Source organism: Etheostoma cragini, chromosome 13 (genome assembly GCF_013103735.1).
Source record: "Etheostoma cragini isolate CJK2018 chromosome 13, CSU_Ecrag_1.0, whole genome shotgun sequence".
Taxonomy (NCBI): Eukaryota; Metazoa; Chordata; class Actinopteri; order Perciformes; family Percidae; genus Etheostoma; species Etheostoma cragini.
In genome coordinates, this window is record NC_048419.1 from 1,953,413 (window position 1) to 1,980,723 (window position 27,311).

Sequence of the window (27,311 nt, forward strand, 5' to 3'; positions counted from 1 at the left end):
AAAAACAGTTGCGTTAAAGCATTACCTGACAAAATATAATCAATTTTGTGAGTGTGAAAGTCACAGCATGTTCACATTTCTTCCACTGAATCTCAAACATTTAGCCAAAGGTTTGTTTTCTTTTGGAATCGGTCCATTCTGTGATGAAGTTATGCCAAATGCAAACAGCCATTCAAATGCTCTGTGACATCTGTCTATAAACTCAGGTTCAAAGACAGGTGGTAGACTGCTGTCAGCCTTCAGTGTATATCTGCAGCTTTATGATATAGTTTAGCATATCTGGTTTACACAGCCAACTAGTGCAAACACAGACACTGCTCTTCTTCTAACAAATCAGAATGCCTTGTTTGGCATTGTAGTTAGGAGCTTCTATAGTTTTGCATTACCTTTTTCCTTTTTTATTTACAGTCTTGTCCTAGGCAGGAAGCAAAGTCAGTGGTTCAAGACTCTTTTTAGATAATATAGTGCAAGATTATTACGCTGAATTCACAAAACCTGTTATCTTTATTACAAAATCCGCTATTGAGCCGACTTCTGCACCTTGAGTTGAAAGATGTGTACTATACCTGATTACAATGAACATTTTTTTACCTCAACAATTGGTGTTTGTCATGTTTTCTTTTCATGTCAGCACATTGTGCTGTTGTGATGCAGCTTACCATCCAGGCTAATCTCTGCTCAGTCAGTGTGGCAGTCATGGAGCCTCACTTCTGTCTATCTTCCACTCGGGTAAGAGGAAAGGAATGCTTGTGAGTCGCAGTGCCTGAAAGATAGGCGCCTGTTGACCTATTTCATGCCCTGACAATTGGACAACAGGAAGGCCAGAACCACAGACTACGTTTTCCGTCCCTCCTCTCCACTTCCACCTGACTGAAAAACTGCACACCACATTTCCTGTAACAGACACAAGGGAAGACAGAGGAGTGGCAGCGAGAGAGTTTCATCCAAAGCTTTTATTTGTGAGGATGACAAAGCCAGTGCTTCATTTTAGGTGCAAACTCCCTGACACTTGACTACCTGCAGTCATTAGTTCATCATGACTCCTCACCCATGACCTTCCTGTGCTGTAAAATGAAGGCTCAGTGCACTTTGCTCACAATGCACTCTGTCACCTCTTGGCTGGCTGGCTGGCAGGCAGGCTGCAGTTAACTGGCGGCTGCTGGATGCCATCCAGCCAAATGGCTCCTGCTGTGATTTGAAAGCGTATCTTCATTAGAAAGAAAGAAAGAGAGAAGCCAGCACAGTGCATTACTATGATCAGAGAGCTGACTTCCCATGCATGGAATAACTAAATGCCTTTGGATTACTGGAAGTCAGTCTGTGTAATTCATTTAGATAATTAGTTCATGTAAAAAATCATTTCATATGCTCAGCCTCCTTGGAGACATTGAATATAAAAACACTGATTTGTGACAATGTTCTCTGTCATTGCAAGTGATTTTCATTTCTTTCTTCAAAACTAGTATTTGGTGGTACTTACAGTTTGCTATTAAAAGAGCTAGACTCCTTGCACTGCATGAGGATTTATTCCCTGCTAGAGGAGGGAAGGTCCTCAGTGAGCAAGTTAACGGCCCATTCCTCTCCTTTTCACAGATTTAGTGATTCTTAGAGGTAGCTATAAATGGTCCTGACCTTAGCCGGCCTACATCGAAGAAAGCACTAAATTAAGACTAAGCCAACTCTTAACCACCTTGGTCTTGGATGTTTTAGCACACCTACAGTAAAAATTATTATCTGTGAAGACCATAAATAAATGTTATTATGCTCTTTTAAAAAAACAGTCTACAGTCTACTTTATAAGATGTTTGTGTCCTAATTACTACCACACAGTAGCTTTACCAAGATTCCACGCCCACGATTGTTTTGGCTGAATAGTCAGACTACTGGGATGTAGTGTGTGAACTTTGTGATGGGGTGGACATTTTATTAGTAACTTTATTTCTCTCTTCTTTCCTGCCGTCATTAAGAAAGAGGATGATGTCAGTGTCACTCTAAAAGTTTTGCTACATCAGTCCAAAAACTTGATGGCTGTGTTAACATTTTTTTTTCACTTAGTTCTTTTGTCTTTATTGTATTTGGCATCTGTGTCTGTGGTACCAGCCACACATGCATATGCCCTTTTCTGTTTCCTTTATTCATCAAGCAAAACATTAAACAGGCAATGTAATTGACAACAGTGCACTGCTACATGTTAATGCAAACACCCACATCCTGTCCTGGGAGTGTTTTGCAGGTGGCCACTAAGCTGCTCGGGTAGTGCAGTTGGAGGTTAATTGCCTCTTTCAGGGACATCTCAACTCTAGTGTCTGATTAAGAGAAACACGTCTCTCAGTCTTTTTTTCTCCAATCGTTAAATCCAACATCATCATTGTTCAAAATTGTTGTCAAATACATTTAAGAGACAGAGGGGTTCCATTTTCAGCCACAATTTAACAACTTAGGTGTCAGTGGTGTATTTGAACTCTCCTCCTGCCCTCTTAAGGTTCAGTTTTAAGTAGAATCTAATCTCAGTCTTTTTCTCCTGGCAGAGCCATGCCCACCGCTGGTTCTGTGTCTGGCAAAGTGGGCACTTGATGATGTGAAAATTGAAACAATAAATATTCTACAGCCGCTGTGTTGGTCTTGGAAACAGGTTGCCTCACTAGGGTGGTATTTTTTATCTACTAAAGACACACTGATACTCTGTCAGCGGTGGTCAGTATCAGCTCAATAAAACAATATTGTTTTTGGTTTAATATTGTTTTAATAGTCGACATTTGGCCACATGCGGGAGTGATGTTTTTATAATCTTTCTTTCTGGGAAAAAAGGACTGTAATGGGTTTCTGTAACTATCTGAGTTGTGTTCTAGTGGCTGTTTCTTCCTCTTTAGGACCCTGCTGTCTGTGCTGACTCCTGGCATCCAGACTGGTGTCATTTCTGTGTGCACATTAAGCAGCTGTGGTGATGTCATGGTTAAAGAGGTGGGCGATCTAAAGATGAGTGAGTTCATGTGCTCCATCTGGGTTGTATTCGCTAAGAGCAAGAGGAAAACTGAATATAAAGGAACAGCCAACAGCCCACTCTTGGTATCACTCATCCTCATGGGAATGGACTGATCTCAATTAAGTCAGACTTTTCTCTCCTAAGGTCCCTGTCTTTATTGCCACCCATAATAACAATATGACAAGTGGCCATGAAACAGGCGTGAGGTGCTTTGCTCTTTTTCTGCCCTGTTTAGATGTTTAGAAGTTTCCTGTAGTGCATAGTAAAAAGTCATTTATAACACCAATTTATGGCCCTGCGTTAAATCCACGTTACACCTTCACCTCTCAAAAAATTTAACTTTGCGATGCAGCAGCGACATAGACCACAACTGTGATTGGTCCACTTGGCTGTAGCTGGTAGCTTTGCATTTCCCCTTTAATCATTTTCTGGTTCTCCTTCTCCATAAACAACATGAAATCAAAGAGAGTTTGAGTTTTCCTGCTACAGATTGCCCCCCATGGTCAGAAAGCACAGTGGAGACACTTTGTTTGTGACACTTGTGAGACACTTTCTCACTATGCCGCTGGTTCAAGTCCCCGTACGGACCAAAGTACAGAGTTTGGATTGATAGCTGGAAAGATGCCACTTCACCTCCTGGGTACTGCCAGGTGCTCTAAAGCGAGGCACTGTACCCGATTCTAGAGTCGGTAATCGCTCCGAAGCTAATCCCCCGTCACTCTCTCTTACTCTCTCTACCACACACACTCCCTACACACACACACACACACATGCTGTCCCTGCTATTCTTTTAAAGAGTTACGCTAGAACCTGAAGTATAAACTTCAGGCCATTTACGTAAGTTTTTGCATAGAGCCCCCAAAGAGGCATGAATCCCACTTTAATGTTAAGATCTTTCATGTAACAGTATAGGAGTGCATGCTGTCCTCATTCTGTCATTCATGGCTTTACCCTCTGTGAAGTGCACATTTTTAATGACACACTGGATCTTTATCGAGGGCAGCTCTGTCCGGTGGCAACTTTAGTGTAACTGATTGGGATGAAGCGCTGCATTTGATAATACGAATTTAAATGACAGCATCCTTTCAATCCAAACAGGTTGGAGTTGTTCTGTTTAAAGAGTGGCTTTTAACTGAGAGCCTGATCTCCCTGAACAGCTGAGTGTCATTCTGCCACTCTTCATTTTTATCGCCGCTGGTTTTCTTTAAAATCTGAACCTTGATTGTTTACTCAACACTTTTAGATTATCATTAGCAAGCCCAACTCACTTTTTCAGCCACAGCTGCACACTCTGGGAATGTTAAACAGCTTTGTACCCCAGAAATTGTGCCAGTGTTGGCAGCTACTGCAACAATTGCGAGTTTATTCAATAAGGGGATAGTCTGTGCAAAGTGCCCATCAATGGCAGAGTACTTAAAGAACCCACAGGGGTATAGGATTTCCATTCCAAACTAGGCCATTTGTTTGTGGATTTGTGTGTGTGTGTGTGTGTGTGTGAGTGTCATAAACACGTGCACGTGTTGCTCAGGGTGATGCGCTGTCTATCTCCCCACACAGGCTGTCTGTCTAGTCTCTGCTCTGTGGGTTTTGATGATGATGTGTCCATGTGAGAGACACAGCGTTGTCTTTGTCTGTGCACTGCTTAATCTGCTCTGTGCCTGAATGTTCCACTTGCACAGGGACCTTTGTCATCTTTTGAAACAAGCAACCCCCTTGTGTCCGCATCGCTGTTTGCTGATGATTGGAAAATAAACAATAAAACGTTTTCAAGCAGCACTCTGCTCACGCCGGGCATCAGTAAATACTCTTCATGTTCCAGAGGTCTGGAAAAGGCTTGCACCAGCGACCCACGCTGATGCCTTTTGAAATGTCACCGTTAAGCTCTGCTGCAGCGATGAATGACCAGACAGTAACAGACAGACAGTGCCAGGCAGATGCTCTGTTGTCCAAACAGAGAACAATATGTGAATAGGGTACAGTGACCAGCAACATGAAACTGCTGAATAACACAAGCATCTGAATGTGACACACTGTCCATTCAATTAGCGTCATTACATGATGTTAACAAATCCATGATCCCAGCATGTCTGTAAACTGATTCCATTAACCTTCCCTTTTCAAAGTCAAGCCTGTTGTATGGTAATTCTACTAAGAACGTTTTTTTTATATAATTCTTTAGGGCTTTCCCACCTTTAATGGATAAAACAGGTTGGTGAGAAAGGGGAGAGAGATGGGATATCGTCTCAGGTCGGATTCAAACCCTGGACCAATGCGTCAGGGCATAAACTCTATGTTTATGTCCGCCTTTGCTACCCACTGAACCAACCCTGCCACAGAAAGTTGTAACTTTAAAACTCATGAGTTTCCTAACTGTAAACTGGGATTTTTGTGGTGTCGCCGCTGGATCTTTGGCAATTTAATTAATGTAGATGCATTTTCCCTCTCACAGTGTATCTGATCTGACAGATAGATAGATAGATAGATATTTATTTATCCCAAAAAATGGGAAATTACGGTGTTACAGCAAGACATAGGAAAAAACATACATACATACAATATACAAGAAATAATAATAATAATAATAATAACAAAATATAAGTATAAAATATAAGAATATAAGAACAAATATTTAAATATATACAGGATGCGAAAACAAAATGTGCAACTGCTTAAGTAATATGCTAAATGTATGCTACATTTCAATTCACCTTGAGAATTCACAAGAAGAAAGAATGCTGCAACATTTCTAGGATTGTACTGTAAAATGCCTCCTGACTTATTCAAACACCTGAAGCACATTTTCAGTAATATTCTCCTATTTTTCTGTGTGATTTGCAAAAATGGGAACTGCTGCATCCATTTAGATGAGAGAAAAGGGTATGTGCGGTGTGCATGCGCTACATTTTGGCCAATATTGTGACCCTAAAATAGCATCTGAATAACAACATAAGACTATAGTTTTTCCTTGTCTGTGGCAGAATTCTTTTCGGAAACTGCACCAGGGAACGTTGCACCTGAACACGCCTCCTCTTTTTGCTTAACCGCCCTGGGTTCATTCCCTAATTTACCGACGTGCGTCTGTGGCGGGAAAAGTCCACTGTTCGTCGGGTGCAAAAGAGGAATGATACATGTTTACAAAGTCAATTGCACCAGAGGCATCACGTTACGATATAGATAGAAATAGTTTTATAGTTTGGCATTTATGATGCTTTTACGACTCATGATCTACGAGTCAGTGTGTTGAAGTGTCTTTGTAGCTGAAATAAAGAAGCAAATGAAAACCTATTCTTTCATTATATTTAGAGTTGTGGATGGTCGATGATACATGCTGATTTGACCACTTAGGTACTTGGTAACACTGTTTCAATATGTACTTCTGTTTTGATCTGTGTTGCAGGTGCACAAGCAGCAAAGAAGTCTGGTATCCCAGCTCCTAGAGAAATCCCTTCTACCATTACAAGAGACCGCATCTCTCTGAGGGACCAGCTTAGGAGCTCTAATACTAAGAGGATGGTTTCTAGTGCCAGCACTTCCAGCCTCTCTACTCTAGCAAAGCAGACACGTAGCGTAACGAAGTCCCGCGGAGATGCAGAGGGCCAGGAAAAGGGGGTTCTGGAGTGCCAGGTTAAAGAGCTGCTGGCTGAGGCCAAAGCCAAAGACTTAGAGATCAGCAATCTCAGGATGGAGTTGCAGCGCTGCAAAGGTAAAGCCTCCACTGCTTCCTCTTCACCATCACCCAACACTGTCTCATGGGAAGAGCCGGCTGCAGATGGAGAGCAGGGACAGGTGGCAGAGGCCCTTGTGCTGGTCGGGGAGCTGAGGGAGAAGAACGGCAAGTTTCAGAGAGAGCTGGCAGCGCTTAGGGAAGAGAACCAGACACTGAAGGAAAAGCTGCTTTGCTTGGAGGCCTCTCCTCTCTCCAGTACAAACACAAGCGGCCCCTCCAAACCTTTGATGAACGGTCTGACGCAACAGGACAGTCTCTCTTCTACTGCTATACCTCTCAAAGCCTCCGTCTCTTCCAGTTCTGACATCACCAAGGACTCACCATCACCGGACTCCTCAGAGTTTGAGAAGATCCCATCGCGTTCGGAGTCAGAGAGCAGTAGCGTCAGCGGGGAAGCCGTAGTGGCGGGAACAAGAGGGCGGGATGTGTCAGTGCAGAGTCTGACTGAACAGATTCACAAGATGGAGGAGAGTCACCACAGCACAGCTGAAGAGCTGCAGGCCACTCTGCAGGAGCTGGCCGACCAGCAGCAAGTGGTGCAGGAGCTAACAGCTGAGAACGAGCGTCTGGCTGAGGAGAAGCGCCTCCTGCAGACATCGCTTCAGCAGCAGAGAGAGCGCCTGGAGGTGCAGGCCCAGAAGAACGAGGCGCTTGCTGGCCGACTTCACGAGCAAGCCCAGTCTCAAGCCAAAAGAGAGGATGAGCTGAGCAGCCAAGGGCCTCGGCTGGCCGAGCTGGAGCAGAGGTACGCCGAGCTGGTCGAGAGCTCGCGCTTCGAACGAGAAAAGCTGGTGGACATCCAGCAGCAGCTGACAGGTAGGGCTGTAACCAAACATCCATATGGATCCATATATCAATTCAGTGATCCACGATCCAATATTATCGATGCACAGTGAAAATACTGATACCTATCTTCTGTAAGAGGCCCCTTTATTTTAGATTCCCACTTCATATGTATTCTTTCTATTAAAAAAGAATAGTTTTTTTTAATCAAAAGGTTTCAGAGAGCTCAGTTATTAAATTGTTAAATCATATTTTAGTTGCTTTTTTGAGTTGCTATAAACGTAACTGTGTTAAATGGGCGTTAATGATGTTGTCTCATATCAAACACAGGCCTCTGAATTGAATCAACTGCAAATTGTATTGTGAAAGACTTTACAATATCAGCAAATATTGTCGTCCAAAAAGTCAATATGATATCGTATTGTGATAAAACATGTGGTTAACACCTCTACTGACAGGCAGTCTGCGTGCATTGGAGGAGGAGCACCAGGAAGCCCAGGGCCAGGCGCGCTCTCTTAGGGAGGAGATGGACAGGCTGCAGGCCCAGTTGGACAGAGAACTGCAGGCCGGAGGTCAGGCAGCACAGGCCGCAGAGGAGCAGAGGGCGACAGCAGACTCTCTCCGACTGGAAAACAGTCGGCTGAAAGCGCAGGTGGACATTGAGAGGCAAAAGGTGGGTGAGCTGAAGGCCATGCAGAGTGCCAGTGACAGCACTGAGATGCAGAACCTGCTGAAAACAGCCCACTCTGAGAAAGACAGGCTGGAGGTGGAGCTGACGGAGCTGAGGCAGGAGGTGCTACAGGCCCAGGCCGAGACTGAGCATGTGCGGTCCACAATGTCCAAGGTAGGAGGGGTGTAAGGTTACTCAATTTCTTGGAATTTATACTATAAATGACAGAACATGACAAAGGGAATTAGTGTTTATCACCGAATATAACATCTTGTTTGTTTGTATATAATATTTGGATATAAATGTTGTCTCCAAAGATTCAGATGAATTTATTTAAAGGTCCTATATTGTGAAAAGTGAGATTTCCAATCTCTTTTTTTTATGAAGCAGGTTGCGGTGCTATACAAACAAAGGGAAAGAATCAAAACGCTCAATCTATGAGATAGATTTCCGGTGAATACAGGTATATTCAGACAGATTATAGGAGAAAAATATGTTTTTTTTTTACTTTACAACATGTAAACAAGTTGTAGTAGAAACCCAAAATGCAAGTATGAACCTGAAAATGAGCATGACACCTCCTCTTTGAAACTGGACAACCCTCTATTGGTTACTGAAAGTCTCTGCTCAGTTCAAACCTTTTCCGGGATTTGAATTGAATGTGACTGAGTGTTCAAATGTTTAGTTATGTTCATTAGTTGACTTGTGTTTTTGACTTAACTTCCAGGAATTCCCTTAAGAACAATCTCTCCATCCACATTTGCTCTAAAATATGAAAAAGTAAAGCAAGAAGTTCACTCGTCCAGAAACAGTCAATAGATTTTTGTTTGTACTCGCAATGTGGTCATTTCTCAAATAGCTGTATCATCAGTCTAGCAAGTGCTAATGATTAAAAAATGGGTTCAAATGGCGATCGTAACATTTTTAATCACTTTTGGCTCAATCTCAATTTATTGAGTGTGAACATGAGGACACAATTTTCCACAATGGTTCAAACATGACCATTAAACAGGCTTTACAGCTAGTATTGGTCCTTCTCTTCACCACCAAAGCACATGAACTCATGTTTACCCAAATAGTTTTCATATGATTCTCTGTCGTCACTTTGGTTTTCCCCTTCAATACCACAAACACCAGAGAGGCTCAGGCTTGTGTGGGTTTGTGGTCCTGTTGGTGGTTGTTGACTCCAAATTGAGGCGTGTCACCGTCAGCTTAGTGATGTCGTCAGTGCTGGACTGTGACTGCGGTGCCAACAGTAGGGTGGTCCACTGCGTGACCCTCTGAGTCACGCTCCTGTTCTCTGCCACATGGGTGTGAGGGTGAGGCTGCTCCATAACTTCAGTCACCAGCATCCTAATATATCAGAGCCACATGGTGTCAGTGGGAGAGGGTCCTGCAGAACTACATCATTTTCTCATTTCACCATACTTTGCTAACAGAGATCTCTTTTACTGTGGATTTTCTCTGAACGACAGCAATTATGGTGGTACACTGACATCAGCTTTAGTGTAATTTGATAGTTGAACCAATGAACCCATTGATGCAGTCAGATCTAATCCAGACTGAACTCTAATTTCCATGACTCACTGTCACCTTGCATGTTAGTATTTACATTGTGCAGGGTTTTCCCTATCATTACAAGGCTGGGCAGCCCTTACGCCAAATTAATGTAAAATCAACCGGGAGCAGCAAAACTAGCTAAATTACTTTTCTCACAACTAATAGTTGTAGTTGGTCTCTGGTGAACCTATTTAGCAAGTTTTCTATTAAAGATTCTTGATGGGTTTATTTTTTTATTTTTTTATGATCTGCTTTAGCTTTTCCAACGTTTTAGATGCAGATAATGTAATAAGAATGGTCCAAAATTATGTCAAATTGCATTTTAATGTAACATTTTCTCGAGGGAGGACTCTTAAATCCCCAGACAAATATGTGCACCTAAGTTTCCACAAGCCAAGGGAAAACACTGTTGTGTGGCCAAACAGCAATTGTCAGACATGGTTAAGCTCTTGTGTAAACACTGTGTGGACTCCAGCATAACTGCTGTAACCATTTATTACCTCTACAACCCAGTTAAATGTTTACATTTACCCTTAGTTCTGTGTGACTTTTGTTGTATCATAGTTGATAACTAGATGTGAAAGCTAAAATGGAAAAATCTATTGTCTTTCTCTAAGAACCAATAATGCAATGTATACTAACGTGCAGTAGTCATTGGGAAGGAAGCAATGTACTAAGGCTAATTAAACTCACAATGATTACTTTTACTTTTTACTGCTCGCTAGTAAATAGTTTGTTTTCATCAGATCAAACCGTAGCAAACCTTAACATAATTTAACCTGCTTTAATTACATTTTGGTCAGTGGTTTTCTTCACACACACAATGATTGTCTTCTTCACCCAGCACTCATGGACGTGCAAAAATCCAGTTTTGATACAGCTTTATTTTGTGGAGGGCATCTTTCATCTAATCTTTTGAAAGCTAGAGATGAAGAAAAGCACCATCACAGTCAGATGAAACACTGCTCCACAAGAATGTCTGGAAGATATCATAAATTATGCTTTACTGAGCCAAAGGTGAATTAAGTGCTTCCATTTATTTAGCACACTGGCAGCCAACAATTACTTTCATATGAAACACTGCCTCTTTGTTTTAACCAATTTGTGTACTGAGCACATTATACTCTCACAAATTCACACACATACACAGGTGGAGGCCAAATGCCAGCAGGTTCAGGAGCGGGCCGAGAGGAGGGAGCAGGAGCTCAGCAGCCGGGTGACTTCCCTGGAGGAGGCCGGGAGCCACGCTGAGAACCAGGTGAAAGAACTGAAAGAGACCATCTTTGAACTGGAGGACCAGGTGGAGCAGCAGAGGGCCGTCAACTGCCACACCAACCAAGCTGTCCTGGACATGGAGAGTATGTCCTTTTCTCAGTTCTATGTAGACTTTTTTAACCCACAGTCATATAAGAAAGTACCATCAAAGTGGTTTATCTAAGATTTAGTCTGTCCTCCATTATATAAATGAGGTTGACAATATATTGGAAACGTCTCTTAAATGACCATAAAGTTTAAACCTTACCTTTTCAAACGATTCCAACAAAAGCTAAATATAATATTATCTTCATGAGGGTAGGATTTATTCCAGGTCTGCTGTATTAGACGGCTGCTTTTCCCATCCACTATGTAAACTGGGCAGTTAAGTTGTGAATGCTGTGTTTAATCGGTGCGATTCTGCCTGAGTCTGTAACATTGTACTTGTCATTGCAGATCTTGTCAAAAAGCTGGAGGAGCAGAAAATTGAAGCAGACCGACAACTGAAAGCCTTGGGTAGACAGATGAAGGTAAGAAAGCTTCAATACTGTCACTGTGAGATCAGGAGTTGTTCTAGTACTGGACTATTCTAATGTTGGACCTTTGAGTCTTCTCTCCACATGTAATATTCCAGAAGTATCCAAGTTGGCTGTTCAGCCGGCAGCTATGTTTTTTTGTTGAAAAAAAATAAAATTTGAAATTGCAAATTTGAATTTAAAAGACATGGTGCTGATCTTTGCCCTTACAACATTAAATATATGGCCTTCATATTTTTTCTCCAACTTCAGCAATGGAAATTTTGGACATTGTCCACTCGGGTTTAATGCCCCCAGCCTTCGGCCTAGGGTGCTCTGGTACCAACTACCCTGATGAGCATCCCTAAATTCGAACATGGTGTTTGTTGTGGATAATCCATGTTTAACAATGAACAGCCACTCAGGTTTAGATCAGGGAGGCCATTGGTGTATGTTACTGTATGTTAAACCATAAATGCCAGTGTCTTTATTAAGTAATTGAATGAGAGTAGTTAAATTGTATCATTTGTTTATGAGATTTAATTGAATTTGTTGTTGAAATAAATTTTAGGACTTATTAATGCTGACATTCCTTCAACAGTTTCTGTGAGTACAAATTTTCCTGAATGTTCTATACTTGCATCTACCAGTACAGTATATATCCGTGTGTCTTTAGGATGAAAAAGAAGAGTGGCGTCGGTTCCAGGCGGATCTCCAGACAGCGGTGGTGGTGGCCAACGATATCAAGGTGGAGGCTCAGCAGGAGCTGCGTACACTCAGGAGGCAGCTGCAGGAGGAGCAGGATCGCAGTGCAAAGCTTTCTTCAGACCTTGAAGCCCTGCAGGGTGTCAGGTACTATCTCCATCGTACTTTTTTCAAATGCTTCCCCTCCACCAATCCCCCCTCAGCTCCCCTTGTTTAGCATTGGGCTGCAGCTCCTTTCTCTGTGAACACAATGTAGATATCCGATACCAGCCAGAGTCATGCCATATCCCCATCCACTGTTAAAAAGTATATAATTCTTACTCTCAAGAATCTCTTGCTCAAGAGGTTTTTCAAAATTTCTATCTGTTGTCAAAACAGTATCAAATGTGAACAAGGATGTATTTAGAGTAGACATGGATTAGTTTTATATTTTACAAGATTAAATCCTTTGAGTTTCTGTTTAGGTTTCTGGGATTTGGCAGACTCTGTTGGTAAATTAGCAGTCTCCTGCAGTATTTCCCTCTGTGTATTCTACTCCTTTAAGCTGCTGCCCTCTCTGTCTCCCTCTTCCACACTGAGCATTTCCCTATAGTATCATTCAAACCTCAAACTCCACAATAAACTACAATATATGTATTAGAGGAAATTATTATTATATATGAAGGCTGACGTGGTGGCAGATCTGCTCTACGCAGAGAAGCTGATTTGATCCAAGGTTGTTATGTAATGTGTGTATCATGCTATTTAGGAACCATGTAGTGTTGCACTGTGGCCGTGCAGTAATGTGATTGGTGTACTTATAGAGAGCGTTGCATTGGTTTGTGCATGGGTATACTGTGTTTCTATATATAAGTGTTTTTGAGCGTGCAAATGCCATTGTGTTTTTGACAGTGTTGCCCCCTTTCATTATGCCAGGTCAAAGACTTTTGCTACTGTATATAGCGCTCTGTTTATCTGTGTGGCCAGTCATGGTATAATCCTTTATATCCTTTATCCTTTATTTGATTCTGCTCTCGTACTATATCACCTCACAAAATCATGAGCGCAGTTTTAGTTTTTGAGAAATAGTAATATTTGGTTTAAAACCAAATACGTCAAAATGTTGCAGTCCTTGTTAATGTAGTACATTACAGTACTGGTTTTAGACCATGGCTAAATCAGAAAACTTTCCCCCGAGATTAGCTGTTACGCTGCGTCCGCTTCCCACCTCCAGCAGCTCCCTGTGACGACCCTGTCAAAGATGTCCTTCTGACAAGCCTCCTTATGTAAAGCCCAGGTGAGTTCCCTGCCCTGTCAGCCCTCTCTCAGCCAGCCTGCCTCCCCCTTCCCTGTGTGCTGCTCCTGCTGTTGAGTGACTTTCCTATCTGTGTTTGGCTTGGTGTTGCTGCTTCAACCTGTCTGACTCTGTCTGTCTTTCTGTGGCTGACTGCGCCCCCTTCAGAGCCTTTTTGGTGTGCTTTGCCTGGTTCTTTAAACCTACCGTTCAACTAGACGTATCTGATGCCACCTGCTGTTCTTTGAATGAATAACCCTCCTACTTTTTTGGGTGAAATAGCAGGATGGTCTGCACGGCATGACTGGATTTAAACTCATGCTATGCATCATGTGCTTTAGATACATTTGCATAGCCTCTTCATCACCGGGTGATTTAGTCATACTAGACATTATGAGTGACTTTATTAATCCTATGAGGTATGCATGGAACAGCATTTTAAAAAGTCCAGAAGTGCCCAGAGGTCTGCTTTTCATAATAACAATGTTAAGAAGAAATGTAAGATCTTATATTTTGCTGCAAATGTACATTTATAAAAACATGATACAATTATATACATACAATAAAGTTCATCTTCTTTCTTCTTTTTCTTTTCAGAATAAGCAGCGGAGCCACTTTCGATACCAAGACGGCAGTAGAAGGACACTAGAGAAGTACCCCCCCACCACATGAAGACAGAGTTATTCTCGTCTTATTACCTTTCTGTGTCATTCAGAATATGTTGTGGTAAACCAGTCTTATCTAAACCACAGTGACCATTGCAGACGCAGTACACAAAGTGTCTCGTGACAAAAAGACAGGCTTCTATTTCCCTACACGTCCTTTGGAACCTTTTAAATAATAATTATGTATTGTTTTTTCTCAGTGAATGTATCATTTGTTTGTCAATTTTTTGACATGTGTCAAAGAAATGACCTACGTTCGAAAGACTCCTTTTCATACTGTGTAAAGCTGATTTGTGCCTTTTTTTTCTTCTTTTTTTTTTTTAGAAAGTTGAGTTGGTACAGTAGACAGTAACAACCTATTGCAAAAAGCATCATTAAAAAAGCAGGGTGGAGTAGGAAAAACAGTTAAGATTCACGTCATTCTGCCAGAACAAAGTCAGCCGAGAGAGCAATGCAGCGTAAGGGAGTCCAGATGAAAAAGTTGACTCTTGATTTTTGTGCTGTTGCTTTTCTTCTTCTGTATCAGTCAAATTACTTTTACTTCGTCTTCTGTCTGCTTATTTGACAACTTGACATTTATGATCCGTTAAAAAAAGCAACTTATGATTAAAGTTTTGTCTGTGGTCCTGTAGTGGAACTGAATGCAGTGTCATATTGAGCCTTTAGATGGCACTTTAGAACACCCAATTACTATACACAATGACATCAATGTGGACAGTGTTGTGTCATATGCTCTGTTACTGTTTGTATATGTATTTGTGATGACTGCTTTGCTCCTTTTTAAATCTACCGAGAGGTTTTTTCTTGCCAGATGAAATAACCAGGATGATTTTGATGTCAGCTATGCATGCAGATCCAGATCCACTGCCAAAATTAGATTTTTTAATGACTAAATAGTAAAAACAGCTGTACCTCAGAGTCATTTGCAACTCTCTTCAAACTTACCAAAAGGCCGACGGTCCATTTTTACACAAAGACTAAGAAGACTGTGCTACAGGTTTATAAAATGGTTATGTTCTCCTTAAAGCAACACTGTCAGATACTTAGAACTCATTTTACACTTTTCATTAACATTACTGACAAGTTAAAACAGAATCAAACACATTTTTTATCTGAACCTCAGAGGTCACTCAACTGATACTTCTAACTCAGTGATCATTCTCGAATACTAACATATTTAGAGTTTTATTCAGCATCCTTTTTAATGTATCCTCAAATGTTGTGATGTCACTAATTCTGAAAGATAAGCATCACTTCTCACATGGATTTATTACATCTTTGAGCCAAAACCCTCACACAATATTCTGTGTCATCGTAGTATAATAATGGCATATTGCAGGATCTCAGGTTCAACTTAAAATACAGTTTTTAATAAGAAATATTCAATTTGTGCATTTTTATCTAAAAGCCATATTGTTCTACCAGATGATAAGGTCCTGGTAATTGAAGTGTAAACATTTGGATATGCTCAAAAATACCATCTAGAAAAAGATGAGATGGTAACTTTGTAATAGGACATTTTCTGTCTTTAGGAAAGCCATTTAATGAACGAAACAGTGAATGTACTGTTATTTATTCTACAATGGAAGCCTGTGAAAGAAGACATAAAGGTGTATTGTATATCTGTTTGACTGTTGCTTATTAGGCAAAGGAATAAATGAAATTACACCAGTCCAACTGAGATTGTGTTTCTCTTTCAATCTACGCTCTTTGGAGTTGAGTTGATTGCAATGTTTAATCCCTTTCTTGTCTTCCATCCCTGATAAAGGTGTTCAAATCCCTGACTCTGTGTCCTGGGATCTAAAGGTCATCAGGGGCAATGGGGATAAAGTGTTGTGCGTGGGCTGCTCAGATTTTGTCTTCCAAATTTAAAACTAGCTATCTGCAGCTGATCATAGGTTAATTATTCTTCTTAACTTCAAACTTCAAACTATTTTCGCATGATCTTGTCAATACACTGAGCAAACACCCTAATTTAAGATTATCTAAAATGTATTTGTACTAATCAGCAGGTAATCTCACAAGATAAACACTAAAGTGAGAGGCTTTGTGTCTAATCTCTAGTTTGCAAATGCTGTCTCCTAAAACACTCCTCTCCCCAGGTGTATCTATTGTATGTGCCTGTACACAGCAACCCTGTTCCCTGTGTGTGTTAGGTGCCAAGGTGAGGAGGTGAGGCTGTCCGACTCTGAAAACAACCGTCACTGGTGCGGCATCTCCATGATCCCGACCACACCCACCGACGCCAGCGGAGATGCCAACTCAGAGTCCGGGGCTACTGTTAAATCCCTCATTAAGTCCTTTGATACTGTTGGACAGAGTGAGCGTAGACACGCACACACACACGCACACCCACACACTCCCAGGGAATCCCAACACAGCAGTGTAACCATAGAGGAGAACAGCTGGTGAGATCTGCTGTATGAATTTCTGTCAATTCTCTGCAGCGAAAACATGCACAGTTGTGTGGGACTGTGTGGCCTGGGCTGACCTCCATGACAGTTTCAACAGAACATTATATTCTTCATAAAAGTAGACTTTACGGAAGAAGAGTTGTGTTGGAATGCATTAGGCTGTATAGGTGTACCTACCAAAGTGAATACTGCGTGAATAATCAAAGGATAAGACTTTGATCTGGGTACTTTTTTTATTTTGATACTTGATACTACAAACGTATTTTCGGATTAAAAGTGTATTTGAGGCCTAACAATTGTTTGCCAAACATTTGTATTTCATTCTCTTTTTACTCTTTGATTTATCTCGAGCCATATTGAAGACATGTGAGCCATTTTCTATTTGCAGTTGTCAGTTCTCTTTTGGTGCAATAATCAATGAGTATATAATCTAATTTTTTTAGATGGACCGGGCCACACAGTTCAAATGCATTCCTCCCCAAGAAGCCCGCTGAGTGGGATCCCTGTACGCACTGCACCTGCTGCTGCTGTCTCCCCTATCCAGGTCAATATATATTTTTTCTTTTTAAAATGGAAAAGAAAGCCCTAATATAAAAACAAAACAATTCCTATAAGTGATTCATTGTTTTAGACTCTGATATGATAAGATATTTGTTCTGTTTATGTTCTTTTCAGAGACACACACACATTAAACCCCTATCAAAGACATTGGAAAAAAGAATCAACCGTGGAGAATTCTCTCATCACCATGGTATGTAGCAGAGATATGGCTGAAGGCTATGGTTTCAATATTTCATTTAGCAGTCATACTCAAATCAAGGATGTGCCTCGCACGCTGCTTTTAGGTCAATGGAGGGCCAGCCAAAGCACCACTGATTCAGTGCCTTTAGAACTGAGTATGGCTGAAATGTCTACACAGAGAGTTAAATGATAAGATGAATTAAGATATTCAATCATCCATCTTTTGTTGTGTTTGCAGGAAGCTTTATGATTTTATTCTTAAAAAGCAAATATGTAAATGTGGTGATGAGCTCTTAAAAGTATTTAGGTATTCTATAAGAGAAAAGGTGTGTGACAAAGGAACAGTGGGGGCTATGTTACAGTAGATATTCCATTGTTACTTGAAATCTGATCTGTGTGAGCTAATAAAATCCATCCAACCTATCTAATATTTATCAAATATGCCCATCTTCAGCCTTACAGCAAATGTTATCTTTTCCATGACAACAATTTCCTGAATCACATTGAACCAGTCTGTGCATTTCAGTAAAACAGCACTCACTCCCCTGATCTTATGTCACTGCCTGCCTTTTCTAACAGTATGGACTTGTTTAGTTAAGACAGAGGCCCATGGTCAGGGTTGTTTTGAGGATGTTGAAGACAAGTATATTGAAGACTAGGCTCAACACTAAAAGTGATGAGGGTATTCCCTGTCAGGACCCGTGGACCATACAGTGAGGGGGAATAGAGGGGATGACATGCAGCCAAGGTTCCTCTGTTTCTGATTCCCTCATCACATTCTCTTTCCTGCATCCTTCACTCCGGCAGATAAGTTGTCTGGCTGCGGGGAAGATCTGAAACCTAACAGCCTAATGAGGAAGAGCCCTTCGCTAGAGTCTGTAATCAAACCCCCCGCCTCCCTCAACAGCCGCACTGCATCCTTCAGCTACAACCGAGGCAACAGCAAGCTTAGGTGGGCTTACCCAAATGATTTTGTCTGATTCACTGTGACATCATTCCACCTGTTTAGCTTGCATTGGAACAGGTGAAATAAACTTAACAACCTTGCTTACTTTGGAGACAGCAAGACATTGGTTTCCTTTAGTTTAAGAATAGTAAACATCAGTTTTATAATAACTTCTCTATACGCAACATGATTGTCTGGATGTCTATTACACATCACATGCAAGCCTGCTCTGACCAACCCAATCCAACAATCTGTGCAGTGGAAAAGGATTTACATTAGAAGCAGTTTCAGTTCTGCATTTTTGTGAAATTAAAGTTCACCCTTAAGAACCTTAATTTGGTGTCACTGTAACTGTTACTTAGCACCTGTGTAGGCCCTAAAAGTAACAACATACTTCACTGCCTTTCAGTTTTAAATATTTAAGTTCCAGCTGAGAGACTTTGGAGTTGCCAACAGTGTTGACGTAGATGGCTTTAACACAGTAAATCAGTGGCATTACAGGCTGTCATTTCTCCCTACACTCAAAAATCAGCACTTGCAGCATTCCATTCAGATTGCACTTGAAGTAGATGACTCAGTGTTTGAGTTCACATTTACATTTCTATCTACACTGGACAACAAACTCAGCTTCAACCAACATATGTACTGTTGACATTATTAAACACTGCTGTGAGTGATATGAAAACTGTCCATCCTTACCATTTCCTTTGGTATCATGACATTATTGAGCTACCTGCTCTTCTCCATCTGTTTTTACAGTTATATCAGCGTCTAAGTGCTCTCACATACTAACATATTATTAATGTAAATGTGTGTCACTGTAATGCAGACGTCCGCGCAGACCTTCTGTCTCAAAAGGGAGATCAACAGCAGTACTTTACTGTATTTGGTATGGTTACAGTATGATATAGCTGCTCTTACTGCTGATGATACATGCACTGGCTCTCTGCCCCCTGCAATATTTGTTTGGAGACAGTCTTTCTGCTTCTGGCCTTGCCTCAAACAGAGAACTAATGAATTTAACAGCAGAGCTGCTGTGACGTGTGAAATGTTTACAATGCTCAGAGCAACGACCGTCTCTCATGGTCTTCCCATGGCCTCGGCTCCAGCGCAAACCCCAGGGAGCGGACCCTCCGAAAAACACTGCACACAGGCATTTTACCAACTGTTGTACAACTTTGTAACTTTTATGTCTTATAATAGTTAATCAGTATACTATATGTGGGAGATAGAATGGAAACAGTTAGGGAGAGATGCCAATAAAAAGCCTGTGCTAAAGCTTTTCATCCAACACTTAAAACTAAAAATAAGAGTCTGAGCTAAATAGTTGGCTTTACTCCAAAGTAATTATGAGTCTCCTCTGGACTCTAACACAAATACACTGACCCGCATATTACAAGACCAATCAAAAGAGTTCCCCTTTGCTGACGGAAATCCTTTTATTCAATTGGAAATTAGATAGATAGATAGATAGATAGATAGATAGATAGATAGATAGATAGATAGATAGATAGATAGATATTGATCCCAATTAAATGGAAAATTACAGTGTTACAGCAGCAAAATCAGTCACACTTCACATAACGTAAATACAAATGAAATACTAGGATACAATATACATACATACCATATACATGAATTAATATTAATAGGAATAAAATACAAGAACAAATATTTGAATATATACAAGTTGGGAATACAGAAATGGGCAACTGCTTAAATAGTATGATAAATATAGATATATAGATTAACTATGTAGGAAAGTACAGGGGTATCAAAGAATTGGCTACGGCTTAATACAAATGGTACATGAATTGTGAACAATTCATGCATGATTTCATGTATGATTTCATGCACAAATAAAATTATGAATTACAAAACACTACTTCATCATGTTTTTGGCCCTTTAAATAAGGTGCTGACCCGTTTCTTCTTTAACATTGATAAGATAAGATAAGATGAATAATGGTGGCTTAAAATGCAATGTATTAAGAATTAAATTAGTGGGTTGGCAAAATTATACTGAGACCACTACATTTATACAAAATACAATTTACTGCAGATATATTTTTATAGCTGCCTTATTCATAACAACATAAACATTAATGCCTGAGAACATTGCTCACCCAAGTTGTATATTTAAGAATTTTACTTTTTACTTACTTCTGTGTCTGAATACCAGAAATGTCTTTTTGACGGTTGTTTTTATTTTAGCACTTTATATAAAGGGCCACAAACATGATGAAGTAATGAAGAAGTAGTGTTAAGTTAATCATGATTACAAGTTTGTTTAGCCTGTCACTTTAACTACAGAAATACCTATGAAGAAGAAATCATTAATCAATCAGAAATCATAATTATTCAAATACCTTAATTGATGCATTAATTTAGCGTATTTTAAGTCATGCATGAGATACTATTAAGTCTTAGTCATAATGGACAGTTCATGAAGTACTACATTAATTAATTCATGCTTTTTCATGCATGAAGACATTTGTACTTTTACTTAAGTCAAGGATCTGAAAATGTCCTCCTCCACTGCAGTGCAGACATGCTTTCTGAAAAATGCTTACTTTTTTGAACACATTCTTACACAATGAGACATACGGAACTTGCATAATTATGGTATTTATGAAGCTTACTTCATGTTTCATGTGCATTGAAGTTTGTGCGTGGTGAAGATAATAAACGTTGTGGGGTGTAATCAAACACCATCTTATCATACTCCAAATTACATGCTATTACCATCTCTCTCTCTCTATCTCTCTCTCTCTCTCTCTCTCTCTCTCTCTCTCTCTCTCTCTCTCTCTCTCTCTCTGATTGCGGTTCATGTTTCCCTGGTGACAGTGTGGAAAGAACGGACCCCTTGGCTGCACTGGCGCGGGAGTATGGAGGATCTAAGAGAAACGCTCTACTGAAGTGGTGCCAGAAGAAAACACAAGGCTATCCGGTAGGGATCACAGGCCAGAGAGCTCTCTCCAAGACAAGGCGGGCCCCGTTCACTTTCACACCCTACCTTTCCCCAGTCCCTCCCTTTATATTGCCTCAATGCAGCATTGGTCTGCTTGTGCCCTCGGGTTCTGTAGTTATTTCATTTTTTTTCAGCCATCACTGAGGTGTTGGACTGTACTGACACATTACTGTGTATGCAGACACACCATTCACCCACCTGTCATCTCACTGGTGATGTAAAGTCACTGCGGCACAGAGGTAATGGAAACAATGAAGCAAAGCAATCAGTGTTACAGACACACTGGATTTATACATGTGTGTATTTATACAGCCGCCCTGCTTGTTTTTATGCTTGCCCATTTGTTTATGCATTGTTATTGTGTTGTGTCCCCATCTGTGTTTCCTGTGTCAATGGAGCCAAGTGCTGGCAATCACTGGCTTAGCTGCTCCCCTAATACCCGGTTTAAGGAGCCCATTAGGAACTGTGGGATTACAGATTTGTAATCATTTATGTTTGTGTGCCTGCATGCCAACTAGCTACTGCTAAAACTCTTGCCACCAGTCAGACTGGTCCCAACCTGCACACTGTAGTTTAGGAGGAAGAGTCATTTCAACCCTCTCAGCCTTCTGACAGAAGATTAATCTCAGTTATGAACATACATGACTCTGCTTCTGTCAAGTCTAACAGCATCTGCATGTACCTCTGGCTTGACCAACGATGAAAAGACACAATTGAGGATAACTGCTAAAAATAGACCAAGGTTTCACAGAGATGAATGGTCTGAATAATTGGATGAGTTGTCAGATCAATAGTTCCTATTTCTCAAGCACAATGCTGCTCGGTGAACTTTGAGTCAACCTCACTTCCCCTGAGGTTAGGCGTGTGTTGTTAAAACATGCACACACAGCGGATCCTCTGTGATGGAAATATCCGACCAGATGAGATAAAACTGCTGCTGACCAACACACAGTTTGGTAATCTGCATGATAAGATTCTGGATCTGTGTACAGACTGCCATGACTTACCTTGTTTCGATCCACACTTTGTTTTGGCATGGATCTTTGAGTAGCAGGAGCTTAACGACACTGGCATGTAATGGAAGGTTATTGAATTAGTACACATTTCCACCACCAGCCGGGTGCTTATGAAGAATGTTTTCCTTAACTCAAAGTGCTACAGAGGAAACTGAGACAGTTGCTAACAATAATCTTAATTAGATGAATATACACTGTAACATAAGTAGTTAATTAAATTGGATTACAAAGTCAAGCGCGTCTGATGTTTCAGGCACTGTCCTACATCCCTCTCTGCTGGGTAAGAGCACCAGCTCAAAGTCACTGGTGGAAGAAGTACTCAGATCCCTCACTTAGTGGTAGTAAAAGTAGTAATACTATAGTTTTAGTATCATCAAGTTATAGTCCTGCATTTTACTAACGTATTACTTTACTAATTAAAGTACAAAACTACTGTATGAATAATGTATCAAAGGTAAAAATGTACATTGTTCACAATCAGCCCATTAGATAGATAGATAATGCTTTATTCATCCCACGGTGGGGAATTATTAAAACAGCAGCAGTTTCCTACAGTAAAAAGCAAAAAAAAAAAAGTAAACACACAAAACAGGCAAACAATAGACAATGAGCAAAAGGGATTGAATGAATGCAAAGTGGCATTAAATAAAAAGTATTATAAAGTGTGGTTGCCATACTACATAAAACAACATTGCAATGTAAGTAAGACGTGATGTTAAAATTAAATTGAATATGTAATTAAATAATATAGCAGAAGTAAGTAACTATAACATAAATGATATTGAACTGTGAACTGTGACCACAAATAATAAAAACAAAACTTTAAACACAACATGTTAAGCTGGAGCTAGAGGAGATGCTAAATTATTAAGATTAATTAAATGGTTGACAGTGATTTTCTACTGATCGATCAATCAATGTTATTATTGACTGATAGTATTGCAGCTGTAAAGGTGGAGCTTATTTTAACTACTTGACCTGTTGGGTATAGTGTACTCTACAAACCTGCATCATGTGTTTCAGTTCAGATTTTAAATTGCAGAAAGTGGTTCTACCACACCTCTACTGGTTAGTTTGTGTGTTAGTTGGTTAGTTCCTGCAACATGAAACCCCTAATGGAGCCTCATTCCCATTTAAGTATGGAACCTATGATCCCTTCCCACAAAGGGCTTAGCAACACAGTGTGCTTATTTGCAAGTATCAGGAATGCAGTAAGACGATTTGGCTACTAGGAGAGTTTCAGTCTGTTGCATAATTATTCCCTTTCCCAGAGTAACTGCTCTTAACTCGAGCTTTGTGTTTGTGCATTTTCTCCATATGTGCCATGTGCTGACACTAGTTGGATTCATTTATAACCTTAAAAATGTCTATTTTCTGATTGATTTTGTAATACACTGAATATACTGTACAAAATGTGAGAGACTGAAATATTCATACGTTGAAGCAGCTGAGATGTAGATTAAGCAAAAGGCCATTAAATAGATTCAGAACGATTTCCCAAAAGTCTGTACATTTGGTGTTTAAGTTCAGTTTCTCAGCAGCCATGAGTACTGGAGCGGCTGTTGTTTACCTCTCGGGAGTTTAGCTTGTTCTGGTAAATTCCACTACCTTCCACAGGGATTGGTATTCTCTAGAATACTTAATGATTTATTGTATGTCTGCATGTGTGATTGTGTTTGTGCATCAGTTAGAGCCCAGTTGAGTGCCCTTTACCAGAACATATATGACCACAGGCCCACGAGTGTCATGGCGAGCTAAGGGAGAGAAGAGGCAGGTTGCACTTCATATGTCCGTTGAGAGGTCAAGCCCTCACAATGTTATGAGACATACATGGAAACCACTAATTACAGGCCTAATGCACAGAGACTGACTGATCTGTCACACAGTTTGGAGCTCCAAGACAGAGACAATTACCCGAAATACAACCATATCCAGGTTGCCTGCTTTGTCTCTTTTTCCCTGTCATTCTCGTGTTCTGCTCTGATAAAGGTTAGTGAGGTTAGGTTTTGTCAATTCATCCACATGCATTTTGCAGTCACTCTCTTCTCTGCTGTGGATTAAGGTCAAAAAGGTAATAATTCAACACTAATTGGCTCTTTAGTATAGAGTCGCCTCGTTGTAATTTATGCTTGGCCTTTTCAGCCTACATAATTAATGGTCACTTTGAAGAGGCAGCTTTGACCATCGCGGTTTGCTTTCCCAACAAGCTGTTACATCATGCTCATCTGCCAGCGCGGAGCCAGAAAAGCTGCTGTGAGAGAGGGACAAGGCCCATCAGCCCTGTGCCAGTTGTCATTACAGTTCTATTGTTGGCAGACCTCTTGGTCAAACAGCAGCCTAATTAAAATGAAACAGAAAACGGGAGCTTTTGTAAGCATGCCGGGAGGTTATTTGATATTCAGGTGCAAATAGCTGCTGAGGGCACAGTAAATCTATAGCTGGACACAAAGCCTGATGTCACACTTGGCCCATTTAGTGTGATCAATAAAGGGATGAGTAATTGGAATCATCACTAAGACAAGATTACATTTGGAGTACAGTGTAGTTTTTTAAAGCATATAGTTGATAAAGGAATAATACCCCAATGAAAGCGGTAACCATGGCCTACGTGCTTAAAATCATGCATCCAATCGAGCCATGTGTGTACGTATGTATCTACGTATGTGTCTACGTATGTATCTACGTATGGACGTGTGTGTGCGTGTGTGTGTGTGTGTGTGTGTGTGTGTGTGTGTGTTGGTGTGAACATAGTCTGCCATATGGATCTTGTCTCTGGACAGACTGTGACAGGTAACACGGTTAGAGAGAGAAAAGGGATAACATGGCAACTGCATATAAACACACATTCAATAGCAGGATGGTCTCTGCTATCACCATGGAGAAAAGCCCTTGAACCCCTGAGGGAGAATGTGGTGTGTTTCCGCACCGGCTTCCTCCATACCCCAGTAACGCAGACGTCCTTAGAGCAGTTGAATACCTGACTTGTGTTCCGTCAGCAGAGGATGAGATGCAAGCCAAGACAGGCTCCGACACCTCAAATGTCAGATTCTGGGAAGATCACAGATCGATCATTGAAGACCTTAAGCTCGCTCTGATTGACTCTGCCCTGTGGGAGAGACTGAACGGGCCTCTCACAGGAAATTGGTATTCACGCTTTTGTACAACTTTGGTTACAGTGGTTTTAAAGGCAGTTTGCGAGATCTGACTCAAATGAGCACTTTGCTGTATGGCCACACTCTGCCTGTAACTGGATGTGTTCCAACTTCTACGTGTGTATAACTTTTTTCTGACTCTTCGTCTTTACATTGGGGTTGGACAGCAGTCGGATTACAAGGCATTCTGATCCCAAAGTAAGTTTCATATCTAATTTTGAAGTTTTACATGGCAAAATCTCATATCAGCACGTTTGACACCTTTGATGCAAAATCTCCACACATTTGTCATGTTGCAATTAGAAAAAAAATGTCGCCTTGTTATTGTTTAGGTTTCACAAAAGTGGCCATTTTTGGCGTTTATGAAAAAACGGCTTTGAATGTCTCATCTGTTGCAAAAGGCCTCCAACTGTATATTTATCAGCTTCTTTCATGTCTTAATTTAGGACAGCTCCAGACACTTTTTAAACGTTTTTTTTCTCTCAATTAACCATTGAAGCCAAACAAAAATAAACAAGCTGTTTGTTCAAGATGGGAACAATGAGCAAAGACTCTGAACATTAGGGTCAGCTGGGCCTGACAGAGCACAGTGCATCCGGCCGCGTCTGGGAAACTCGCACACTCACACACACACGCACACAAAGCCATTAAAGGGACAGAAACGGACCCCCAGGCAAGTGTGGAATGGAGGTCAGACATCAAGGAGGGCAAGAGGGTCGCAGTTCAAAGAGTAACCATCACTGTAAGTTCTAATAATGTAGGATGAACAGTAATAGTGCTGCGAGTGACATCATCGGTGTAAAGTAACAATTTACAATTGATCACAGGGCTCACTTGAGTTGAAAATGACTGGAATAGCTTCTTTTTTTTTTTTACGATTGACAAAACAATTCATTTCATGCTCAAAATCACACATTCTAAACTAAACTCCGACACTAATTTTCAAAATGCAATAATACACTAACACAATATACTATGTCTACCAAAACACTGCAAACATGTCTCAAAATCACATTATTCTTCCAAAACACACACATGTTCTCTCCCAACAGGAACATTTAGTCAGCCTGTATACAATAAACAATATTGATTGTATTTATCATAGATTGTGTTTTACACTGCAATTTCTTTTAATGCCTCTCTACATTTATCTTTAGTTTAGTTTAGTAAATGCTGCATTTTGTTTCTTTTGTTGCAGAAATTCAACAAAAAAAAATGAATGACCCATCTCAGAGTAGCTTTATACAGTAGAAGGTACTGTTTATGAAAAAAAGGCAACAGAGACAGAATTGACCTGGTACTCCTCTTCCTCTCCCTCGTGAAGTCATTTTTTTATTTTCTGTGTTCATCTACATTGTTCGAATAGGTCTTCTTTTACTGCATTTACTACCAAATGATCATGTGATTGAAAGAACCTCAACAGCTGAGTGTGCTTCCTAGATGGGAATCAGCTGTGACTGATCTATTTCTATAACTTCAATAAGCTGTTTCTCAATACAAAATGCATGTATGCAATGCAGGGGATATATTTTATTTTTAATTTACAATGTGAACAGCTGTTCACTTGGCCTGCAGCCTATAAGTTAGGTTTAGAACAGGATGTTATCTGATCTGACATACAGTGGGAAAACATTTGCAAATTTGTCGGTAAAAATCTATTGTTTTGGTCTTGGTTGAGCTTTTGTGTTGTTGTTGTAGATGTTCAAACATTTTAAAATTTGTTTTAACTGTATGCATTTTGTGTTGAAGCAACGAGAAATACATTAAATGTATAGCCTACACAGACAAGCGTGGTGCTAACTGTGTTAAGAGTTTAGGAAAATTGTTAAAGGTCCCATGACATGGTGCTCTTTGGATGCTTTTATATAGACCTTAGTGGTCTCCTAATACTGTATCTGAAGTCTCTTTATATAGACCTTAGTGGTCCCTAATAATG

At 40.5% G+C, this 27,311-nt stretch overlaps 1 protein-coding gene across 5 annotated transcripts in view; it reads left to right on the forward strand.

Annotated features, from left to right (window-relative positions):
- specc1 (sperm antigen with calponin homology and coiled-coil domains 1) overlaps window positions 1-27,311 on the forward strand; it is a 74,428-nt gene that overhangs the window by 30,940 nt on the left and 16,177 nt on the right. For 3 of the 5 annotated variants that reach the window (XM_034889331.1, XM_034889332.1, XM_034889333.1), the window contains 10 exons: window positions 6,381-7,526; window positions 7,952-8,337; window positions 10,874-11,081; window positions 11,434-11,507; window positions 12,169-12,344; window positions 16,292-16,455; window positions 16,993-17,093; window positions 17,225-17,300; window positions 18,098-18,242; window positions 21,084-21,186. In XM_034889331.1, the coding sequence (XP_034745222.1) occupies window positions 6,381-7,526; window positions 7,952-8,337; window positions 10,874-11,081; window positions 11,434-11,507; window positions 12,169-12,344; window positions 16,292-16,455; window positions 16,993-17,093; window positions 17,225-17,300; window positions 18,098-18,242; window positions 21,084-21,186 (2,579 nt within the window). Of the gene's footprint in view, window positions 1-6,380; window positions 7,527-7,951; window positions 8,338-10,873; window positions 11,082-11,433; window positions 11,508-12,168; window positions 12,345-13,379; window positions 13,474-14,067; window positions 15,813-16,291; window positions 16,456-16,992; window positions 17,094-17,224; window positions 17,301-18,097; window positions 18,243-21,083; window positions 21,187-27,311 lie in introns of those variants that run through there. The other 2 variants (XM_034889334.1, XM_034889335.1) reach the window with 2 other exon arrangements.